Below are 25,525 nucleotides of genomic sequence, written 5' to 3' on the forward strand. Positions count from 1 at the left end.
AACTTCAATGATTAACCCTAACCCTAACCCTAACCCTAACCAACACAACCCCCAGCCTCAATGACTAACCCTAACCACCACAACCCCCAACCTCAATGACTAACCCTAACCAACACAACCCCCAACCTCAATGACTAACCCTAACCAACACAACCCCCAACCTCAATGACTAACCCTAACCACCACAACCCCCAACCTCAATGACTAACCCTAACCACCACAACCCCCAACCTCAATGACTAACCCTAACCACCACAACCCCCAACCTCAATGACTAACCCTAACCACCACAACCCCCAACCTCAATGACTAACCCTAACCACCACAACCCCAACCTCAATGACTAACCCTAACCAACACAACCCCCAACCTCAATGACTAACCCTAACCACCACAACCCCCAACCTCAATGACTAACCCTAACCACCACAACCCCCAACCTCAATGACTAACCCTAACCACCACAACCCCCAACCTCAATGACTAACCCTAACCAACACAACCCCCAACCTCAATGACTGGGAAGAGTAAATCTGTCTTCAGTGTGGAGCTCCTTCTTGTGACTATGCCAATGTGTGGCATTCCACTGGTCTACTTGGAGGGCTGACAGACTGAGGCAGTGTGTGACACTGCAGCCTCCACCGCGCCCTATCCATCCATCACACAGCGATTCCAGGCATGTTCAGCAGGCAGGGATCAGAGCTGCGTCCGGGGTGGGGAGGGGGGTGTGCAGCCATCTGCCTCTACAGATGAAAGGCTAAACCACTGAGATGCAACCAGAATAATCCATTATTTATTGATCTGTCCAGTAGGTATGTCTGTCCATCCATCCATCCATACACTGCCCATCACCAAGTGTATCATACCTACATAAGGTAATTCATTAAAGTAACACTCAATGAATTATGATGATAATGGTATTCTAGAAATTCCAGCTTGCAATGAGCAAAAGTAGCATTGTTGTGTACACACTAGTATTTTCAAAAGCGCTAGTCTCCTGCTAAGCATCCTTGCTAAGCCTACTTGTGAAATCCGAATTCATCACACAGATGTAAACCACCTCTTGTTATCATATTAAGTTAATCTTTTAGTTACAACAGTCAGCACTTACATATCCGACCCTATATTATTATTATTATTATTTATTTCTTAGCAGACGCCCTTATCCAGGGCGACTTACAATCGTAAGCAAATACATTTCAAGTGTTACAATACAAGTAATACAATAAGAGCAAGAAATACAATAACTTTTGTTCAAGCAAAGTACAAGTGTGACAAACCACAATTCAATAATACAGCAGATAATAGTGATAGTTATATCAGGATATGATTAAATAGTGATAGTTACATCAGGATATGATTAAATACAAAGTACTACAGGTTAAACACTTGGCAGATTACAGTATTCTGAAGTACAGGATTAAATGCAGTAAAATAGGGGCAGATAAGAGCAAAATAAAGCACATTTACATGAAGGGTGATAGTGTCCCAGGATACAAACAGAGGAGTTCTACAGGTGCTGTTTGAAGAGGTGAGTCTTAAGGAGGTGCCGGAATGTGGTCAGGGACTGGGCAGTCCTGACATCTGTAGGAAGGTCATTCCACCACTGCGGAGCAAGGGTGGAGAAGGAGCGGGCTCTGGAGGCAGGGGAGCGTAGTGGAGGTAGAGCTAGTCTTCTAGTGCAGGCGGAGCGGAGAGGTCGAGTGGGGGTGTAGGGAGAGATGAGGGTCTGGAGGTAGCTGGGTGCAATCTGGTCAAGGCATCTGTAGGCTAGTACAAGAGTCTTGAACTGGATGCGAGCGGTGATCGGGAGCCAGTGGAGCGAGCGGAGTAGTGGAGTAGCGTGGGCGAAGCGAGGCAGAGAGAACACCAGGCGGGCAGCAGAGTTCTGGATGAGCTGGAGCGGACGGGTGGCGGACGCAGGGAGGCCAGCCAGGAGGGAGTTGCAGTAGTCTAGGCGGGAGAGTACCAGGGCCTGGACCAGGAGCTGGGTAGCATAGTTGGTGAGGAAGGGTCGGATTCTTCGGATGTTGCTCAGGAAGAATCGACAAGTGCGTGCCAGAGTGGAGATGTGCTGGGAATAAGAGAGGCAGGGATCCAGGGTGACTCCAAGGTTCTTAGCGGAGGAAGAGGGAGAGAGTGTGGTAGATTCCAGAGGAACAGAGATAGAGAGATCAGAGGAGGGGGAGGAGGAGGGAAAGAAAAGGAGGTCAGATTTAGAGAGGTTGAGTTTGAGGTGATGCGAGTGCATCCAGGAGGAAATAGCAGACAGACAGGTAGAGATACGGGAGGAGATGGTGGAGTCAGAGGTGGGGAAGGAGAGGAAAATCTGAGCATCATCAGCATAGAAATGGTATGAGAAACCATAGGATGCGATGAGGGGGCCCAGGGAGCGGGTGTAGAGAGAGAACAGGAGAGGACCCAAGACTGACCCTTGGGGGACTCCAGTTAAGAGAGGGTGAGGTGTGGAGGTTGCTCCACGCCAGGTTACCTGGTAAGTGCGGTTGGAGAGGTAGGAGGAGAACCAGGCCAGAGCAGTGCCAGAGATCCCCAGGTCAGCAAGAGATGATAGTAGAATAGAGTGATCAACAGTGTCAAAGGCAGCAGAGAGGTCGAGGAGAATTAGGACAGAGGAGAGAGAGGCAGCTCGGGCACACTTTAGTGAGTTGGTGACTTCAGTGACGGTTAAATGAGTGTGACGCATATCTGATTATTTCTTTTTGGCTCGTTCCAAGCCTTGTCTGTTTTTCAGGGAAAACAAAAAAGATACAATGTCAATAATACACAGCTGAAAGGACTGTGTTTTAAAATACGTAGGCTTCCATTTAGATGTACTGTATTGGTTTTGTTGGTACAGTACTATATTTTCAACAGAAGAAGTATTTTAATTTAGAACGATATGATTCTGAAAATATCCCTTGCCAAAAGAGACGACACGTGGACTGTAATACAGTACATACTTTTAAATCCGGTGCGTATTGTAGCCGTATGTAAAATTCCCTGTTAATGACCCAACAGCAAAATTAAATCACAATTTTACCCACGCAGAGAACTGCGTACAACATACAAGGCAATGCAATTTAGCAAAAGATACTAAAAAAACGACAACAACAGTTTCCAGAATTAAAACAGTATCCAAAGTCAGTATTCAGAATTGCAGAATATAATGCTCGATAAGGCCCTAATGTCACAGTTCACTAGCAAATGAAAATGCACAAAAACAACTAAAGATCACAGATTTAAAAAAAATACATCACAGTATCTAAAACTGTTTAATGATTAACTTTTACATTACCGTAGTTTGTCTCTTCACTTTGTTTTGGCTGCATTTTCGTCAGGTGAAACTGGAGGAAGCGCTGTGTAACTGCACAATGAAAACAGACTGATTTGGCATACAGAGAAATAAAAAACGGATATTCAAATAAATTGTAAGATTGAAATGAGATGGGCTTTGTATCAGGAAACTGGTGACGGAGTTGGAAATCACATGTGATGAGTAAGTGCATTAATTTGTTACATACAGACGTGCTCAAATTTGTTGGTACCCTTAAAGCTCATTGAAATAATGCTTCATTCCTCCTGAAAAGTGGTGACATTAAAAGCTATTTTATCATGTATACTTGCATGCCTTTGGTATGTCATAGAATAAAGCAAAGAAGCTGTGAAAAGAGATGAATTATTGCTTATTCTACAAAGATATTCTAAAATGGCCTGGACACATTTGTTGGTACCCCTTAGAAAAGATAATAAATAATTGGATAATAGTGATATTTCAAACTAATTAGTTTCTTTAATTAGTATCACACATGTCTCCAATCTTGTAATCAGTCATTCAGCCTATTTAAATGGATAAAAGTAGTCACTGTGCTGTTTGGTATCATTGTGTGCACCACACTGAACATGGACCAGAGAAAGCAAAGGAGAGAGTTGTCTGAGGAGATCAGAAAGAAAATAATAGACAAGCATGGTAAAGGTAAAGGCTACAAGACCATCTCCAAGCAGCTTGATGTTCCTGTGACAACAGTTGCAAATATTATTAAGAAGTTTAAGGTCTTTGGACACATGAGTCAAAACTGGAGCTTTTTGGCAAGTCACATCAGCTCTATGTTCACAGACGAAAAAATGAAGCTTTCAAAGAAAAGAACACCATACCTACAGTGAAACATGGAGGAGGCTTGGTTATGTTTTGGGGCTGCTTTGCTGCGCCTGGCACAGGGTGCCTTAAATCTGTGCAGGGCACAATGAAATCTCAAGACTATCAAGGCATTCTGGAGCGAAACGTACTGCCCAGTGTCAGAAAACTCTGTCTCAGTCGCAGGTCATGGGTCCTCCAACAGGATAATGACCCAAAACACACAGCTAAAAGCACCCAAGAATGGATAAGAACAAAACATTGGACTATTCTGAAGTGGCCTTCTATAAGTCCTGATCTGAATCCTATCGAACATCTATGGAAAGAGCTGAAACTTGCAGTCTGGAGAAGGCACCCATCAAACCTGAGACAACTGGAGCAGTTTGCTCAGGAAGAGTGGGCCAAACTACCTGTAACAGGTGCAGAAGTCTCATTGAGAGCTACAGAAAACGTTTGATTGCAGTGATTGCCTCTAAAGGTTGTGCAACAAAATATTAGGTTAGCGGTCCCATCATTTTTGTCCATGCCATTTTCATTTGTTTTCTTATTTACAATATTATGTTGAATAAAAAATCAAAAGCAAAGTCTGATTTCTATTAAATATGGAATAAACAATGGTGGATGCCAATTACTTTTGTCAGTTTCAAGTTATTTCAGAGAAAACTGTGCATTCTTTGTTTTTTGTGGAGGGGTACCAACAAATTTGAGCACATCTGTATATATTATTATTTGTTTGTTTATTTAGCAGACGCCTTTATCCAAGGTCACTTACAGATATTAGGGTGTGTGAACTATGAATCAGCTGCAGAGTCACTACAATTATGTCTCACCCGAAAGACGGAGCACAAGGAGATTAAGTGACTTGCTTAGGGTCACACAATGAGTCAGTGGTTGAGGTGGGATTTCAACGAGGGACCTCTGGGTTACTGGGCTGTTTCTTTAACCACTGGACCACACGGCCTCCTCTAAATTGATTTTATTCTTAACACAAGGGCGGTAAAATGTGACTGACCTGTATCTGGGTAACATATCCGAGTGCTGACTATAAAATCAGCCTCCTCCATTCAGACACTTATTAAGATTTACTACGGGAAAAAACAAGTTAAAAAAGTAAAGCATGGTGAAGTGTATTGAAACATGCATAGAAAAATATGCACATCGAGAAAGTAAATTACTGTGCACACTTACCCATGAGAACGTGGGCTTTAATCATATTACCATGATTGATTTGTGGAGGTTACCGGGATGGAAAGAATTAGCAGGCAAAGTGAAGTGCTTCTGAAATAGTTTTTCTGGTTTGTAAGATGGAACAGGACGGGCGTTCTGTACTAGCACTTGAATTATTGCATTCCAGATTTCCATAGCGAGACAGAGCTGTGAGGGAGTCTGTTTAATTCTGTGTGGCATGAGAGAGGCAGGTAATTGGGCCAGTTTTCCATGGGATGAGTGATAGCTGCTGTGTGTAATAAGCCTTGTGTAGCAGCAGTGATCTGCGCTGGCTTGTGCTGCAGCCCCCTGATTTGGAAAAACCCAGTGTATGTATGTAGTGTAGTGGAGTGTGTGTCAGTTCCAAGATCTGTCACACAGCACCATACTTCATGGGCATGACAGACAGACAGAGAGCTTCAGTCGCTCACTTCTTATAGGCACTCAATTCCTGTGCTGTACCTGCGCTGTATAGACAGACAGACAGACAGACAGAGAGCTTCAGTCTCCAGTGCAGTCTGTGTCTCACTGTTCACAGGTTCTAAACCCATCCTTTCCCTGGGCTTCAGTCTCCAAAGCTATATCCATGCTATACCTTCCCTATATATTATTCCTTCTCTATTGCTCCTAATTGCTTCCAGCCAGTCCCTGGGAGTCTGCTCGGCTCTATATTTATCCCTGCTGTATGTTTATTCCTGGAGTGTTTCAGGGGGACAGCAGGACAATGTGTTCCCAGTCCATGTGGGGACACTGATTAGCTGCTTGTTTGTGTTTTCTTTGGAGGAGAATTGAGAGAGTGATCAAAGGCAGACAGTGAATGAGAATCAATGGCAGGCTACTCGCTGTTGATTGCCTCCCCGCAGTCAGACTGCACTGCCTAGAGGTATGCCAGTAAACTATTCAGATTCTCCGTTTTCAAGGTGCAATAGTTTTACTTTCCTGCGGATTGAGATCTGTTATTAAAACAAAAACCTGTCAATCATGTGACATCTTTCAGAGGCTTGAGAACGCTCAACCTGGACACAGAGAATATAAAACTGAGAGTGAGCAAAATCAGAACAAATTGGGGAGCCAGTCAATGTAGGGAAACAATGGCACAAATACCAAAAATACAAGCACACTGCCCTTGAGGAAACACCAGCAGAACTATTACAGATCACAGCATTGCCAGCAATGGCAACACAATTCATTGAGAACAAGCAACAAACTGCAGTGCTGATATGGTAGACCCTTTCTTGACTTGTATGACCCAATACTCACTCATGATCCAGTGCAGTGCCATGACTCTGTATCATGTGCTACTATATCAGGACCCAATACTCACTCATGATCCAGTGCAGTGCCATGACTCTGTATCATGTGCTACTGTATCAGGACTCAATACTCACTCATGATCCAGTGCAGTGGCATGACTCTGTATCATGTACTACTGTATCAGGACCACTGCAATATTTGTCTGCAATCCATTGTGCTGCCGTTGCTGGTAATTATGAAGGGTGTGCTAATGGATATCCTAGGTGTATCTTGTATCCCAATGGGATTGACTGAACTTTTCTGGGAGGCAATTGCTTGCATGTCTAACAGCTGACTTGCTGGCACAGAGACAGTTTATCAGACTGGGTAATCCCCTCTGCCGACTGTAAGGGCTGCGAGCCACCTATCTGGGGGTGGGAGTTGAGCGGTGAAGGATAGCCAGTCTGACCCGGGCAATGACTGTGACTTAATGAGTATTGATAGGAAAACACTATACCAGTCACAATGCTGGTATATCCTGCATGGCAGCTGTAATTAAACTGGACCCTGACCTCTTGTCTCAATTCTGTGTAAAGTGTGCTCTTTCACAGCGCCGAGTGGTGTGCATATCTTTGTTTCAATAGGGATTCCTTTCTTAAATCTGCAGTGCTTTCCAGTCCAACCCTTAGTACAGTTAACCATGGTATTTGCACTTTCATTTTTAAATTTCCTATGATTTAGGTAACAAAAAAGAAAAGAAAAGCGCATTTATGTGAACAAGCTACATGCACAGGGCTTGCAACTTGAGCAACGATGCCAAGAAGACCAACGTTTCGGCCAGTGCATTACTCAGTGTACTGATTACAATCTAACAAAGTGTTCACATTTGAAGCCTGATTTAATTAGAATATAACTTGTTGGATTGATGTGAAAAAGTGTGCAGTAACTACCATTGTGGATGGATTTTTATAATGAAGCATTCTCCCCAAACACCCCGAAACCCTCCAGTTGGTGATTATACGATCCGTGAGTATACATCATTGAGTGTGATTGTATTACACCCAGACCCCTTACAAAATGTTCATTTCAAAAATCTATGTGCATGCTTATCCTCTATACAACACCCAGCCATTTATATTCTAGAGGATCATTTTTTCCCCCTCATATTTTATTTAAATGTGTGCAGCCAGATCCTTGTGCAGTTATATAGCTTGGGGGGGAAAAATGGGGGTAGAATAATTGGCCACTTTAAATATAATAATACTAGCTCTACCCTGGATATAAAACCTGTGAAACCTGCATAAATTCCTCAGGGTTTAAAAGTACTGATGAGCTTCTTGAAGCATGATGATTGAGCTCCACAATATGGCTTTTGGATTTCGAGGTGAACAGTCCCATTGAAGGCTGTTACTGGGTTTGTAAAGAATGCATAGTCAAGGTTAGAACGCACTGAAATTTACCCCAGCATAGTCTGGTTCAACTTGATATTTTTTTTTTTAATCTGTTCAATTTCTCTTCTAATATTTAGTTATCTTTTTCATGTTACTAAACTAAAATGCATTTTAGGTTTCTGTGGGTTTTTTTTTTCTTCTTCATTTTATCAAATTCTTCATGTACGGCTCTTTCATAAACTCAAAAAGGTTGTACAGCTGTGATGTACATCATTGTATCTCATCTTTCACAAAGGAACTGAATCCTTAACACTGTTTGCATTTTCTCACAATGGAGAGTGCAGATTCAGAGCTTCTCAGGTGGAAATCAATGCATTACAGTAAAGAGGATCACAGCATGAATCGATCAGCACACCGTGTCGGGCAGGACCGCACTTCAGTGATTGGGATCCCTGTTGCACAATAAAAAGCAAGCGTGCTGGTGGGGGTGTAGGCAGGGAAAGCCACTGGCTGCACTGCTAGTCCCTAGAAGGGCTTTTATTGCCCATACATTTCAAAGTTTATTTCATGAGTGCACTGGCTGATAGCAGCCAGTTAGTGCTGACTTGCAGCTCCTACACTTTGCTGGATGCCCTTTTCGGATATTGGATTGAGACATAATTAAAAAAAAACTATATGAATAAAATTTAGATATTTTATTTAACCTCATGTAATCAAAGAAACTACAAAAGGAGATCGCAAAGGTCTACCGGAAGCCATTATAGTCGTACAGTATTTCAGATTTTTTCAGTAGTTTTGTTAAGTATATGGAAAACCACAAAGAGGTATGAAATTCAATATGTTAACGTAACATTATTCAGCAGGTTTCACTCGACCATATTAAACAAAATTAGTTAATTCTATATGGTGATGCAAAACTTTTGGCCATATCTGAATGCTTTACCATGCTTTCTGTATTCTTTATCACACTATGTTATGCCTTTACTATGGAAAACTTTTATAAGGGCAAATCTACTGTTTTTATACATTTTCCTGTTTGATAGGCATGTTTGTTTTTTTGATATTTGTACAAAGACTTGTTATAACTGGTGTGAAGTGTTGAATTGAAAATGTGTATGCGCCGTCATGATGATATAGGAGAGTTGCATATGGATTTAGGAACTGTGCAATCCCCCTAAGCCTTGCAAACACTCACCCGCACTGGCTGTTCATTGTTCAATGAGAATGATCAGTCGCATGTCTTGCTTGAAGTGGCAGCTGGTATTCAATAGTAAAACTAAGAGTGATAATAGTTTAGAGTTTAAAAGGTCAGCCAAGTGTTAAAAATTTGGTCTGAACATTTTAACGTCATTGATTCTAAAGCTTAACATTTGGGAAATTAAATGGAAAAGTTCCACCCTTTCCCTGTTCTACAGTGACATTTGAATAAACTTTTCCAAGGTGTGGGTGTCAGTGTTTTAAATCAGAAGGGCTTGTATTAAAATATTTCAGCAGGTTTTACATCCGACGCTGATAAAGGCATTCAGCCAAAATGTTTTTGTCTGCCTTAGTTGAACCTTTTTGTAAAGGAATGACTTTGTAATTTAAAAGGAAAACTAGCTGGGCTCGGACATCATAGCATAACAGCTGGGCGCTGCAGCTTGGCAGCATTGCTTGAGACACATTAAATACATCACTCCTGCCCGAACTGTAATGCAGTTGCTTTTAATTAGTTGAAATGTGGATACAGATACATTGCATGCCAAAAATGATCAAAGCTGTTAGATATTTCACACATTAAATACCTTCGCCCCTTTGATAATTGAAAACAAGCTTGAAAAAGCTAACCTAATTAAACAAAGCCCTATCAACTTACTGTAGTTCAGCAATTGCTGTGCGTTGTAATACGTTTCTATTAAACAAACAAAGTGAATTCATTTTGACGTGAGTTTTAATGGAATGGAAAGATGCTGCTATATTTAACTGTGATAATATTTAACCGGTGTGTGACACCCCTACACTTGCATTTGAAGAGGGGGTGATTGTCTATTCAGAGATGCCAAGATATATGAGCCGCTAAATGGTCAATAAACGCCTCCCCCCCAGCCCTCATGGTGCATGTCTGTCCCAGTACTTGTTGGAGGGTGGTGCACAAAGTGGGAGTCTGATAATTGCGAGCAGGCTCTCGCTGGCATGGCTATAGTAAAGTAAAGCTGATTGCAGGTATAGGCTGCTCTAAGCTTCTTGCTTACTTTCTTTATCTCATCAACTGCACTTGATCCTACCAGGCCGTGGCTGCAGCAGCACGTGGATGAATGCACCCGCCATGCAGGTCAGGGCAGCCTGGTTTACAGCATGCTGGGCTGTGTTTCCATTAGTAACCAGCAGTGTGTGCAGGGTGCTTATAGTGTCTTGTGAAAGAACACATTCACCATACAGAAAGATGGGCAGGCGGAGGCACATGGAAGCTACCACCACTGATGAGACATGTTTCAATTTTGTAATTTGTATCTTTTTATCCTCTCCCCCACCCATTTTCAATCACTGTCTTCTTTGCACCCAGAGGACTGCTTGTTTGTTGTGGTAATGAATTCAATATTGATTTCAGATAGAAAGTGCAGCCAGTTAATAGCCAGCGCATATCTGTTTTACTGGCAGTAATTGATGTTTGACTCAACAAACAAGCTCTGTACCCCCGAACACATCTTACAAGCATTGCTGCAGGTATTCAACCGCCCGCTGGTTTGTGGTGCTTGCGGGTTGGACATTTGTTGCCCGTTTTACCCCACTACTGAGAGGACGCAGTTGGAAAGTAAGTGGAGACAGACTTAGGACAGAGGATTGGAGACACTTCGTTACACTGAGAGCGGTGATGGTATTACCCAGCCATGTTGTTGATACTGAACCGTCGGTATTTGCGTAGTTTGTCATTTGAATACCTACATTACATGTTCTTGTTCCCTTGCTGGTTGTGATCCTTGGGGGGAAATCACTTAAAACACAATTTTATAACTGGCTGCAGTGTACACTGAAAACGGGCACTTGTCTCAGTGGAATGGGTCTGCTGGTTACACATTACGATGTAGTAGGTTGGCAGTTGGCTCTCTAGCCGAGCAGTGGGAGCGCAGTCACTGTGGGTAATGACTCGTTAATGTGGGCGCTTACACACTGAAGCAATTCCAGGAGACAGTGCTGTGTCACTGCAAAGGGAATGCAATCTCCACGGTGGGAGGTGGAACATTAATACTGTATTGCTGTTCGCTCTCTGTATGAGAGAACAGAGAATGCAATCTGTGGGAAGCATGCTGCCTGCCTATGCAGTAGCACTCAGGTACTCTAAGATCCCAAAGTAAGTGTAATAAAGCACAGTGAAAGAATAGGTAAGCATTGTAAAGCCCAGAGAGGTATGGTAATGCATATTAAAAAAACATGGCCAATCATGGTAAACTATGGTAATTGCATAGAAAGACAATTGGAAAAACATGGGAAAACCGCAAAATGACTATGTACTTATATAAGGGATGTGTTTATATAGTTGAAAAGTGTCAACTGTTAAAATGCATTTTCAAACATGCAGTGGGGATCATGAATATTGCATGAGATGTGTTGCAAAAATGATCACACACCAGCAATCTGAGCAATTAAGTCCCTGCGAAATGAACTGGTCAGAAGTGCAACCAGCAATAACTCCCACTCCCGTCTCTAATTGGTTGCTTGCTGGAAGAGACCCAGGTAACCATGGAGCAAAACCCAATTATATTAACCACAGAATTGGGTCTGAGTGCTACCGGCTTATCAATTTAATAAGACATTCCAACTAGGTACTTAAAACAAACAGACAAACAAGCAGCACTCCTTGCTCACAGCATGACGATGTTCAGGTTTGGTTTCTGAAGATGCTGTCAGCCTGATCGATGGTTTGGATCAGAGGTCACTTTGGATTAGTGAATGTTGCTTCCACAGCTGGCAGAATAAGTTGCCTAAACTATTACCTAGTGCACAGCAGCTGGATTGTCCATTGTTTTACTCTAAAGTGTAAATTAAAAAAAAACCACAAAAGCCAAACACCCCATTTATTTACAAAATGATAAATATCCCTGTGTAAGTGCAATGTGTCAGGTCCGTCGCATACTAACTCCAGCTCTGTTTGTGCTGACAGGTGAAGGACAATGAAGAGGATGATGAGGTCACTGTCGCTGTGGACCGTGACCGCTTCATGGACGAGTTCTTCGAGCAGGTGAGAGGTCACGTCACACCCAGCCACAAACCTCATTGTTGAAAGAAAAGGCGTTGTTTTTGTAACTTTTTGCTGTGTTTTGCCTGTGTGTTTCCCTGAATTCAATGTAAAGACAAGCTTGTGGAAACTTACTGATAAGAACACGTTTCTTATTTGGGTTTGATATATGGAGGTTGGCAATGTGTACTCTTCATGTGTCTTGTAATCTCTTGCAGTGATATATCTTACTAGCAGGGTGTGTGTGTTGAATGCGTGAATTGTGTGTGTTAGAATGACCAAGAGGATACCAAAACTGTGATGGAGAACAATTACAAAATAAACCCTTTTCTGTATTGTGTGCCGATGTTGATGTATATAAAGTATTCATGTTAAACTGACTCGTTGCTGTATTGAGAGAATCGTTTTTGGTTAATTCAGACAATAAGACTTCCACCTGTGAGCCAGTAACATTATCTAGATACATGTGCTTGTGATTGAGTGTGTGTGTGTTTGTGTGTAGATACGCGTGCTTGTGATTGAGTGTGTGTGTGTGTGTAGATGTGTGTGCTTGTGATTGAGTGTGTGTGTGTGTGTAGATGTGCGTGCTTGTGATTGAGTGTGTGTGTGTGTAGATGTGTGTGCTTGTGATTGAGTGTGTGTGTGTGTGTGTGTAGATGTGTGTGCTTGTGATTGAGTGTGTGTGTGTGTGTAGATGTGTGTGCTTGTGATTGAGTGTGTGTGTGTGTGTAGATACGCGTGCTTGTGATTGAGTGTGTGTGTGTGTGTAGATACGCGTGCTTGTGATTGAGTGTGTGTGTGTGTAGCTACGCATGCTTGTGATTGAGTGTGTGTGTGTGTGTAGATACGCGTGCTTGTGATTGAGTGTGTGTGTGTGTGTGTGTAGATGTGTGTGCTTGTGATTGAGTGTGTGTGTGTGTAGCTACGCATGCTTGTGATTGAGTGTGTGTGTGTTTGTGTGTAGATACGCGTGCTTGTGATTGAGTGTGTATGTGTGTGTGTGTAGATGTGTGTGCTTGTGATTGAGTGAGTGTGTGTGTGTAGATACGCGTGCTTGTGATTGAGTGTGTGTGTGTGTAGATGTGTGTGCTTGTGATTGAGTGTGTGTGTGTGTGTTCATGCATGTAGGCTTGTGCACACCCCCGCACTGCTGGACACTGTGAAGCCTGTTTGCAGGAGCTGCAGCACTCTCAGCCAATGCGTGCCATTATCTGTGAGATTCGGTCTGTAGAATGTGACAGACATTGTGATTTGCATGTTAGCTGTATACATACAGTGGGAGGGAGGAGAGGAGGGGTGTGTTGTCTTTACTGGCCTGGCACCACAAGGTCAGTCATTACAGGAACGGGCTAAAGCAAGCACGAGGACAGCAGCTCGCTGCACTACTACAAGTACAATTACAACTACCAGGAATATAATTCGGGGACACACTGCAGGATGCCGGCTTTGGTAATTTAATATCGTAAAACTGCAATGTCCCAAAATGATGTTGATGTGTAGTAAAATGTGACAGGTTACTACATCCTTCCACAGCTCACTTTTGTGTAAACTGTACTTTACCAGAAATCAGACTTTGTTGGCTTACCAGTTGTTTTTCTTTCCATTTCCTCAAGGCTTCTTCCATCCTTGAAATATTTCCTCTGTGTCACATGTTGGCACCGACAGGCATTCTCTTGCTCCTACCTGCAGCAGGAGGTGGTTATAAATGTGTCTGACTGCAAGCTGCACTGTAGCTCAGGGAAGCAAAACAGAAATGTAAACAAATAAAGAACTGATATTATCAGCTTAGCTACTTTATATATAAATGCATTATTTTTGTGGATGTACACATAAGGTTTAAATGATAAAAAAATATTTCAGGATGTTTCGGTCAAAAGCCCTTCTTCAGCTGTGTAGAACGAAAAGTAAACACAGTGCAGTAAACTTGATATTTTTCAAGAATTCTTTATTTTACATTTTTTCATTTATTTTGCATTTAGGGGTGTACAGAATATTCATACTTTTCTTTAAGAAGTATTTATGGGCAGGTATTCAGTAAATCCATTCATAACATGTTGATTTCAGACAGGATAAGCTGACCTTCCTCATGTTTCAAGAAGTACAAATAATGAGTATTCAGCTTTAGATTGATTTAGATTGCTTAACCTGCTGCTTCCTCATGCGTAAACACAGTTCAGAAGCAGTTTAGTCCCTTAATCTACAGCCTTGTATTTAAAAACCTGCATAAAAAAACAAGCAGGGAATGAAAAGATCTTCAGCACAAGACAATGGGAGCGGTGATAGCGCTGCCAGTGCTAAAGGAGGTGAACTCATTTGAAAGCCTTGTCGTTAACCCTTGCACATGACACTCCCTGAGATAGCTGCAAAGCGCTTGCTCTGGGAGGAGAGTCTGACAGAGCCCATGCCTGAACTGATCAAGCTCTTCCCTGCAGGTCCCAGCGCAGCTCGGCGGAGCGTTTGAGGCTTTTCAAAGCAGACCATGCAGCTGCCTTCCAGACAAGCCTTGAATTATTAAACGATTCTACAATTAAACCAGACAACCTTCATCCTTCCTGACAGGAACTGCTTAAGAGAAAAGCAGCAGGAGAGATGTGGAGAACTATTTTCTAACAGAGAGGCGTGAGCTGAGCCGGGGGGCTCACAGAGGCAGGGTTTCCTACTGCATCGAAGCCTGTTGTAGGCAAGCTGTGGTCTTACCTAACAGGGAAACATACTATTGGGGTTCCATTATAATACCAGTGTATTGCATCTGAAGAAAACCAGAGCAGAGCCATTATGAGACCACAGCATTACCAGCAAGGGAAACACAATGGATTTGCTACAAACATTGCACAGTGGTACTGCAATGGGTTACCAGCAGTGAATACTTGTTCATGTCATTTTTGACATGTCAAAATGTTACTCCTGTCATAGCATCCAACCAATGGCTCATACATATACCATTGTAGTTGTCCTCTTTCTGCCTTTGCCCATTACATTGTGAATTAACAGGTTGCAGGGTGTACAATCGCGAGTATTTTGAAAAGGATATTGCAGGAATACGTTATGCAGCAGGCAGCAACGCTAAGTAATGTGTTTTGTGGCCAACCCTAGTGCTTTTTCAGAAACACTTACAGGAGCATACAAAACCTGGAGTGCATAAGAGATAAAGCAGTAATAACAAAATGCTTTATTTTTATGGACACGTAATCTCAATAATATCCTCCTGTCACAAAGACGGCCGGAGTGGGTGGCGTCAGACCAGAAACAGGAACACAAACGACAGAGACTTGGATTTTGGTGGAGCTGAGCGAATGGTTTCGCTCAGCATTTAATAAAACAGCACAGAAAATAAAAGGTTTGAAACAACAGAATACAAAACAGGACACAGCACTTGCGCCAAAATAAACAGACATACAAAACGACTAAACGCTAAACAGACGGTGCAGGACAGACAGACAAACAAACACGGTGAGTGAAAACACGTTAACTATTACTTTTACTATTATTATTATTTTACTTCACCTCCGTCTCCAATCCCGTTCTCCACTCACCGAACACCTAACCACGAGTGACTAAACGTGCATCTATTTATACTGTTTGTGCTGGGATTCAATTACTAATTAATTATTCACTTGAATCCCAGCACGTGAATTCATTACGTGAAACCCCGTGTTCACATATTATATTTTAAATGCACGTGCGTGATGTGCAATCCCGTGCCTAAATACAAATATACACTTTTTAAATACACGTGAAACACAGACCCGTTCATATCCCGTGTACCAATGACTATACACCAACATTAACACACGCACGCAACACACAAATGCACACAGGGACGGGGCACATTGCCACACCTCCACATCCACAAATTTGCCTTCAACCCGGATTCGGTACTACTAAACCTTACCCACGATCTTCACTACCTCTGGAATTCAGAACTGAGCTGAGGAAGTGTTGGACAAAAGGGCATGCAAACTCCTGGGAGGAAAGCAAGTTCAGAAAGCGAGGGGCTCATATTTCACCCAGGGAGTGAATACTGTGTAATGCATTTACCAGGTGGTAGAACAGTAGGGGATAGTCTTGATAACATGGGAATACCTGCAGTGGTGCACCAAGCATGAAGGAAATCCAGCGGATGTGTGTTTGAAGAGAGCGGGTTCAGGATGTAGCGGTGGGGGCCTCTTCAGACAGGAAGGTAGTAGCAGTGATGATTCAGGACCGTGCAGTGAAAGTGCCTCCTGCTAATCACACCTGTCCCCACTGAGGACACTCTTTATCACTAGACGGTGAAACCGGACACAGCGAGTGGCTGCTGCTGGAGGTTTTATTAGAGTGAAATACACTCCTCAGCGATCCTTTAAATTCAGCTGTCAAACCAGTAACTGATCATTGTATTACTTGTATCAAGCAACAGTTGATGAAGCCCAGTAAGTCATCAGCAGGTGCCTAACACTGACAGAAAGAGAGTGAAGTGCATACGCATGTGACTACTAGCCTTTGATCTCTGGAGGCCTGGGTTCAAATCCAGCTCTGGTCAAAAAGTGAAATGAGTTTGGCAGGCTCAGATAGCTTGAGTAGTTTTGGTTGCTCCATTACAGCCACATGTCCCTCCAGAACAATGTAAACTAATTGCATTAATCATTGCCCTCCTATGAGATTGTGTTCCTATACCATATTGTCTCTCATTGAAAGCAGATGGCAAAACTCTACTGTATATTTTAAAGGATTGCTTCAATAGCATTGATTTAGTTTTAATTGCACTCTTTGAAACATATCTGAATTTGTGCTTGCATCATTTAATCCGCAGTCTTGAATATCAAGCTTCTGCTGTGTGAATCGGATGTGTTTTATGGTTAATATGGTTTTATTTTAACACTTACACAGAGCAGGACGTAACATTGGAATCAACGCTACCGGAAAATGCAGTTATTATAACTACTGTTTTTACAAAAAGGAACTGATCAGTGGTTAAGAAAACATTCTACATTTATAACATCTTGCAGAATATTACCGAAGGGATCTGCCAGGAGCATTTTGGCAGCATTTCGGCTCCCTACTTACATATTCCGTAGCAATAATGCGCAATTCCACTACAATATGTGCATCTGCTCAAAGAGGCTAATTCCCTGGCTCTGGGAATCTAATAAGATTACCAAATAAGAATCTAATAAGACTCTATCTCAGTGATTAGAAAGGCTCAGATTGCAACTGTATTAAAACAACACAGATGCAATCACTGGTCAATCAAGGAAGTGCTGGCTAATTAAAACTAGATAGAAAGCCTAATAAGCTGAATAGATGGGACAGGAAAAACACAGCATGCCAGCAGGAAAAGTCTGAACATTTCTAATTGAAGATGAGATCTCTAATTGTTGGCTCATGTGGTTTTAAAAGCAGTATGCATGTTCATTCTGGAGCCCATGCTGTTAATATCATGTGTGTACCAGACAATATTAAAGACACCACTTCCAGTATCCTGAATTAAAGTGAACAAACAGAGAAGCAGGCTTATACCCTTGATTATAACTCCTATAAAGAAACAAGTATACAGCTGTAAAATCCCTTTGAAAGAGTAAGTAGTGTTTTCTTCTTTTTCATTGCTGTCCCCTTGCCTTTCTCTGGTCTTTGCAATCATTCTGAGTTGTTTTTATTGAACAGTAAGTGTTGAGGTGCATTCATGTGAGTTCAGGTACTGCTCTTCAGTGCCAGCTGCCTGCCATAGATATTATTGATATGATTCCATACCAATATTGCTTCTGCTACCCAAATATTGAAATGTAATCATTTTTCTCCATAGATCTCAGTAGCTGTCTGTATGTGTAAGTCGGAGCTTGTTTGGAGAATGCCAGCTGGCTGGCCATCGTCTTTGCCCTGCGGTACACAGGAAGCTCACCTCTCTCTCTCTCTCTCTTGTTCCCGCTCAGGTGGAGGAGATCCGCGGGTTCATCGAAGCGCTTTACGAGAAGGTGGAGGAGGTGAAGAGGAAGCACAGCGCCATTCTTGCAGCCCCCAATCCTGACGAAAGTAAGAGCCAACGATTCTGTCACTAAAACACAAATCATAACTCTAACAGCACAAGGTATTTTAGATCAGTCACACCTAGATCCGTTTATAAAAGACAGCACACGCTTCGAAACTGGTACAGTCTTGTTTTTGTAATTGCAAATGAAATCACACGCGTTCAGGTTTGAGCAGTGGTTGATTCAGTCTAGAATGAGAAATACATTTTTTTAATCAAAGGAATAGATGAACAGATGGCAACTAGGAAGCACAGAGTCTGTTTGAAGACATGCTGTGCTACGAATAGTCGTCTAGCAGAATAATTGTTTGGTGTGTGCTTGTAGTTTTACCTCTTGTCCCTGACAACATTACCCATTTACATGATTTTACTTTTTACTTGGAAACAGTGTTTCTGTTGTTGCCACATATAATATGTTTCAGTTTGGCATTTCATTTGCAAAACATGAAACGGGCCCTATCCACCAAACTTTAGGGTCTGTTTTTTGAAGAGTGATTATAAACATTCTCTTCAATTAAACAGTTCTTTAAAAACGTATAACCTTCTCAAAACAGTTGTAAAAGGTCAACTGATTTCATTAATGAAAAGGTACAAACGAAGGGTTGTGAAGTGGCTCCATCTCTGTACAGTATATCCTTCTACAGCGCTGCGGCAGATTTGTTTTCAGGAAATGTTTTATTGTAATGTACATTTTCCAGCAGCGTTTGAAGCCTGTGTATGTGTGTGCTGTAGTCGTCTAACTTTATTATGAATTATGGGTCAGTATTTTGAAAGCCATGGCCGTTCCTCCCTGGTGTGCAATGAAATGGGTTGTGTGGTTTGCAGTAGCAGACCCCAGTGCTGGAGGGTATGAGAAACCTGTGGAGGCTGTTAATTAGTGATCAAAGCATGCTGTCTGCATGTGCATTCTCCCTGGATTTGTGAAAGAAATCAACTAGAAGTGCATTACTTACACTACACAAGAGCCCTTGAATTCAAATCCTGTTTTGAAAAAAAAACCAAAACAAATAGTGCTCATGACACTTTGGAGTTTGAATGGTTTTGTGAATTTCTCCCTTGGTGGGTACCAAAATGGATTGGACACAAGCACACACTGCACTTGAGGAATCGTTTTTGTTTTATTCTGAATTGTTTGCTTTTTGTATTCTCAGTAATTGTACAGTATTTGTATGCACATATTTGGTATCTAAAGGAATGTACCATTCAGGAGAACAGACTTGGCTGGAGAGATGGAAACATATGCCTCCAGAACCATTTAAAGTAATTGCATGAATCAGTGCCCTACTAATATGATATTGTGCTCCTATACCATATTGACAGTGTTCTGGCAGATGTTCCCATCCCCTGTGTATATCATGTTAAACTGACCTGTGACCTTTGCTTCTTGGCTTCTATGGGGTATGAACTTAAATGACCCCTTTCTTCAAGGTGATGCTGATTAGAGCTCTATGATCTGGTAATGTTGTCTGTTCAACAAACTCTGTTGTCCAGCTGTAAAAGAAAGAATTGATTATAAAATGACCCTGAGGTCATTTATGCCATTGCTGCACAAGAAAATCAATGATTTTTTTTGTGGTTTTAATTAACCCAGCAAAAACAATTAGGCACAGAAATTTACTAAAGAAATGCTGTAACCAATATATCACATAGACATACAGCTATGGCCAAAGGTTTTGCATCACACTATAGAATTAACTCATTTTGCTTCATTAATTCGAATGAAACCTACTGAATAATGTTATGTTAACATATTGTATTACATACCACTTTGTAGTTTTCCATGTACTTCACGAAAAACTGCCAAAAATTGAAAAATGTGACATTTCAAAATCTAACATGAAATACTGTACAACTATTATGGCTTCTGGTAGACTTTTGCGATCTCATTTTGTAGTTTCTTTGATTACATGATGTTAAATAAAATATCTTAATTATGTTCATATAGTTTTTTTTTTTTAAATTGATATCTCAATCCTAAAATTCTAGGTCATGCAAAACTTTTGGCCATAGCTGTAGACAAATGGCTCGTGTAAAAATGGAACGGTTCTGTACAGTGTAGACTTGTAAGGGTGAAGTCATAAAGTATTACTGTGCAAGTAAATTCACAAGACCCAAATGCAGTTATTAGAGAGTCATGTAATCACATACCTCGTGGGAGACACAGCGATTGGAATCAGAGTTTCAAAGGCTACAGGGAGATGGAGTTCTTGGCTAATGATATTGCTCTGTATTACCGGTAAGAATGACTACATTCATTTATTAGTCATTTTCAGGAAGTATTTGACCTATTATTCCCATGACAAATCCTTGCACAGTGTTCCACTTAAGTATCAGTAATGTGTCTGCAGAGCGATACACTCGGGTATGAATCACTGCAATCTCCGTCTGACTGCTTCCCAAGTGAAGGGGGCTGACAAATATTTGAACAGCGATCTCTCATTGTAACCAAACCTCTGCCTGCTTGATGAAGTTTTAACAGTAAAGTCACACATTCATTTCACAGCTGACCTTGTGCTTCCTATGAGAGCTTTTTTTTTTTAAGCCTTCATCTTTCTTTTCAGTGGTGGGCCTGGGAGACAACAAGCAGCTTTCAATACACACAGTACAGTATGGTCATGTCAACTGGTGTACCATGCTGCATTCATGGCTTTACTAGATGCTTGTGTTTGGCTCCCATCTCTAATCAGTTTGCTGCTTGTCGTAAGTAGTTTCTTGTGCACTGTTTGTTGTTGCAACCCGAGAGTCAAGCAAGTCATTAACATTTCACAGGAGACATGTAGACATTTTGATTGCAATTATAAGTTCTTACATGTGCTTGCTGAGTCCTGAGAGGTAATTTGTGCTCCCGCGCGTTCAGGAAGAAAATCTCCCTGGGATCTCTTTACATGCAATTAAGCCTGTTTCTAATGTGTCGATGCAGCTAAAACAAATAAAGTAGATTAAACAAGAGAAAGGCTGGTTTAAGTCTTGATCTTAGCTTATTCAGTCACTATTAACTATAACTGAACTGTGTCTATCAATTATATTTAACCCCATTTAGCCAAAAAAGTTGTTTATGGAGTTTTATGAATACCAGTGAAATGTTGTTGGACTCCTATGTACAGCTATGGCCAAAAGTTTTCATCACCCTTTGTGCAGGAGGATGCTGATTGATGAAACAGTCTGATTACGTATGTGATGAGAGGGAGGATCCTCCTTTCAGAAAACACAGTTTCCAAGTAATTCAACATGTTAACGTAACATTATTCAGCAGGTTTCATTTGAATTTATGAAGCAAAATGAGTTAATTCTGTAGGGTGATGTATGTAATCTAGACTTTTATAAAAGCTTGTTTGTATCAGCTGTGCTGCATTCTTATGGATTCATGCCGTATACTATTGATGTGTTGTCATGAAAATTTAATAGAACAATTGATTTAAAAAAAAAGGAATGCGCTCCAAAGCAGCATGCTCTGTAGCAGCGGGAGTGATCCACACATGGTGAGAAATCAATAGGGAGTCATTACTGCCAAAGCAACTTATACAACAAGGAGGAAGAAACTTCTCCATATCGAACAACAATTCCTAATGCATTCACTCAAGAGGAGAATGTGTCACACCGACCAGTGTATTACGGATGCAGACAGATTACTTGCGTAGTGCTGGGCCTGGCTCTGCTGTCATTCACACCGCTAGCAGGGCACTGCTGCTGCTCATGCTGCAGATGCTCTTTTAAGCACGCATGCAATTTTTAAAAATGTTAAATCCTATCACACAATTGAAGGGATTCGTACAATATGGCATTGTTTTCAAACGTCTGCCCAAAAGCATCTGGGTTTCAGATGAGCTGCATCCAAGTAGTATAACACAAGGATCTGAAACCAAATTAAACTGGCTTCAAAACAATGTGCTAAAGAAACTAAGGAAACTAAGGAAACGTTGAGTGGCAAAATGGACAGTGTTCTCACGGAGTGCAATCGGGGACAAGTGGATCAAAAGATCAACACGATCTCAGCTGTGTTTAAAAAAAGATCTGCAGCCCCACCAGGCAGCAGGGGGACGTCAAGGGGCGTGGGTTGCTAAATGCTTGGACTACGTTTAGCATTGGAGTCAATACTTCATATGCGTATGCCTGTTTCTCAGTCTGATCCCACTGTGCAAAAATCAAATGTAGAAACACACCATTCTCATTACAGTCTGAGGACGAGCCTTGCTAGCATTGACCTGCAGTATTGAAGCAGTAGACGCTGGCCTGGTCTGCCTGTGTTCTTGCTGGGCTATCGGTCACCTGCAGCAGGGCCCTGCGCTGAAGCTAATTAAGCTGTTTTTCAATCAGCCTGGCTGAGGTATTGCAGCTTGAAACTACGGTTTGCATCGCTCAGCCTTTTGAGTGTCTCTTTTATCTGCGATGCCAATGACATCAAATCTAGCATGGTAAAAAAGAAGGGAACAGAGCCTGACACCAGCCTTGACAGCTCCCTCTGCTAAAACCCATTGATCCGCTGTAGAAACGGAAGGGAAGTAAGATTAATATTTGTGTTATCACTGTGGTTATGGAATGGCTTGGTCGTTAAAATCTCTTGTGTACATTCAAAGAGGGAACAATTATATATTCAGTGTACCAAGATACTAAGACATTTAGTAAGCAAGCCGTCTCAGTGCAGGTATAGTTTATGCATACTGATACAGACTTGTACGCACATCTGCACAAGCCCTGCACAGTCACATGCACACAATCACTTACGCACGCACGCACACACACACACGCACACAGAGTGCACATTGACCTCGCTTTAACCCTTTTCAACAGGCTTGCAGGGCAATGAATCACGGCACTGCTGCTTTGTCGATGAAATCCAGTATTGGCTTTATAGCTAATGGGCAGTATCTTATTTTTACGACCCTCAGCCAGCTGCTAAGCCCTGATAGTTAAAGGCCATCTCCGGTGAGATGCGAGGCTGGCCTGTGATTGATGGGACCCGAGACCAGGCTCTGAGCCCCTCCCGCTGAAGACAGGCTGTGTTACATTCACACTGTTATTGACACACTGGGGGGCAGTGCTCTTGTCCACTCTTCTACTGATTTGCACAGTATCCCTTAAAAAAAGTTTACCATGGTATTTTTGCAGTTTTCCCATGGTTACACTATACATTTACCATAGTGTACCCTGGTTTGCAATGTTTATTACTATGTTTTACCATACCTCGCTATTACTTACCTATGCTTTACCATGCTTTCACTGTGCTTTATTATACTTTGCTGTGCTTTTACAGTGAGAAACTTTTGTAAAGGATGCTTGGGTATAATACTGTACTACTACTACTGCTAATAAGAAGAAGAAGAAGAAGAAGAAGAAGAAGAAGAAGAAGAAGAAGAAGAAGAAGAAGAAGAAGAAGAAGAAGAATTAAAATTCAACAAAATCTTTTTAGCTAAATAACAAGAATAAAACCTGCAAAAAAATGAATTCAGTAACCAAGTACATTTTATGCAGATATCGGCAGGGGGGGATTTCAGTAACCATTGAGAGGAGCAATCCAGCTTGGGAATATACTGTGTATGAAAATGAGACCTGTCTTATACAACCCCAGTGTATTTAGGAATGGGATATTTATTTATTTATTTATTTATTTATTTATTTATTTATTAACTACGAATAAACCCATTGAGACCAAGGCCTCATATACAAGAAACAGACAGCAGTAATTTCGCATCATTAAAAACAACATCCTATATGTCTAGGATTGAAAACATTTACACTTCCATAGGTCTTGGAACCTACTCATGAATATCAATGTAATCTTAGTCCTTGCTCTCCGTTTAGATGAATATCAATGTAATCTTAGTCCTTGCTCAACGTTTAGATGAATATCAATGTAATCTTAGTCCTTGCTCAACATTTAGATGAATATCAATGTAATCTTAGTCCTTGCTCTACGTTTAGATGAATATCAATGTAATCTTAGTCCTTGCTCTACGTTTAGATGAATATCAATGTAATCTTAGTCCTTGCTCTACGTTTAGATGAATATCAATGTAATCTTAGTCCTTGCTCAACATTTAGATGAATATCAATGTAATCTTAGTCCTTGCTCTCCGTTTAGATGAATATCAATGTAATCTTAGTCCTTCCTCTACGTTTAGATGAATATCAATGTAATCTTAGTCCTTGCTCAACATTTAGATGAATATCAATGTAATCTTAGTCCTTGCTCTACGTTTAGATGAATATCAATGTAATCTTAGTCCTTGCTCTACGTTTAGATGAATATCAATGTAATCTTAGTCCTTGCTCTACGTTTAGATGAATATCAATGTAATCTTAGTCCTTGCTCAACATTTAGATGAATATCAATGTAATCTTAGTCCTTGCTCTACGTTTAGATGAATATCAATGTAATCTTAGTCCTTGCTCTCCGTTTAGATGAATATCAATGTAATCTTAGTCCTTGCTCTACGTTTAGATGAATATCAATGTAATCTTAGTCCTTGCTCAACATTTAGATGAATATCAATGTAATCTTAGTCCTTGCTCTACGTTTAGATGAATATCAATGTAATCTTAGTCCTTGCTCTACGTTTAGATGAATATCAATGTAATCTTAGTCCTTGCTCTACGTTTAGATGAATATCAATGTAATCTTAGTCCTTGCTCAACATTTAGATGAATATCAATGTAATCTTAGTCCTTGCTCTCCGTTTAGATGAATATCAATGTAATCTTAGTCCTTCCTCTACGTTTAGATGAATATCAATGTAATCTTAGTCCTTGCTCAACATTTAGATGAATATCAATGTAATCTTAGTCCTTGCTCTACGTTTAGATGAATATCAATGTAATCTTAGTCCTTGCTCTACGTTTAGATGAATATCAATGTAATCTTAGTCCTTGCTCTACGTTTAGATGAATATCAATGTAATCTTAGTCCTTGCTCAACATTTAGATGAATATCAATGTAATCTTAGTCCTTGCTCTACGTTTAGATGAATATCAATGTAATCTTAGTCCTTGCTCTACGTTTAGATGAATATCAAAGTAATCTTAGTCCTTGCTCAGCATTTAGATGAATATCAATGTAATCTTAGTCCTTGCTCTCCGTTTAGATGAATATCAATGTAATCTTAGTCCTTGCTCTCCGTTTAGATGAATATCAATGTAATCTTAGTCCTTGCTCTCTGTTTAGATGAATATCAATGTAATCTTAGTCCTTGCTCTACGTTTAGATGAATATCAATGTAATCTTAGTCCTTGCTCTCCGTTTAGATGAATATCAATGTAATCTTAGTCCTTGCTCAGCATTTAGATGAATATCAATGTAATCTTAGTCCTTGCTCTCCGTTTAGATGAATGTCAATGTAATCTTAGTCCTT

The 25,525-nt window shown here is 41.0% G+C and overlaps 1 protein-coding gene across 3 annotated transcripts in view; it reads left to right on the forward strand.

Moving 5' to 3' along the window:
• Positions 1–25,525, forward strand: part of LOC117429511 (syntaxin-1A) — a 97,258-nt gene that overhangs the window by 11,331 nt on the left and 60,402 nt on the right. For all 3 annotated transcript variants that reach the window (XM_058998287.1, XM_058998288.1, XM_058998286.1), the window contains exons 2-3: positions 12,101–12,178; positions 18,085–18,184. In XM_058998287.1, coding sequence (XP_058854270.1) covers positions 12,101–12,178; positions 18,085–18,184 — 178 coding nt within the window. The remainder of the gene's footprint in view (positions 1–12,100; positions 12,179–18,084; positions 18,185–25,525) is intronic.

Source organism: Acipenser ruthenus, chromosome 24 (assembly GCF_902713425.1).
Source record: "Acipenser ruthenus chromosome 24, fAciRut3.2 maternal haplotype, whole genome shotgun sequence".
Lineage (NCBI taxonomy): Eukaryota > Metazoa > Chordata > Actinopteri > Acipenseriformes > Acipenseridae > Acipenser > Acipenser ruthenus.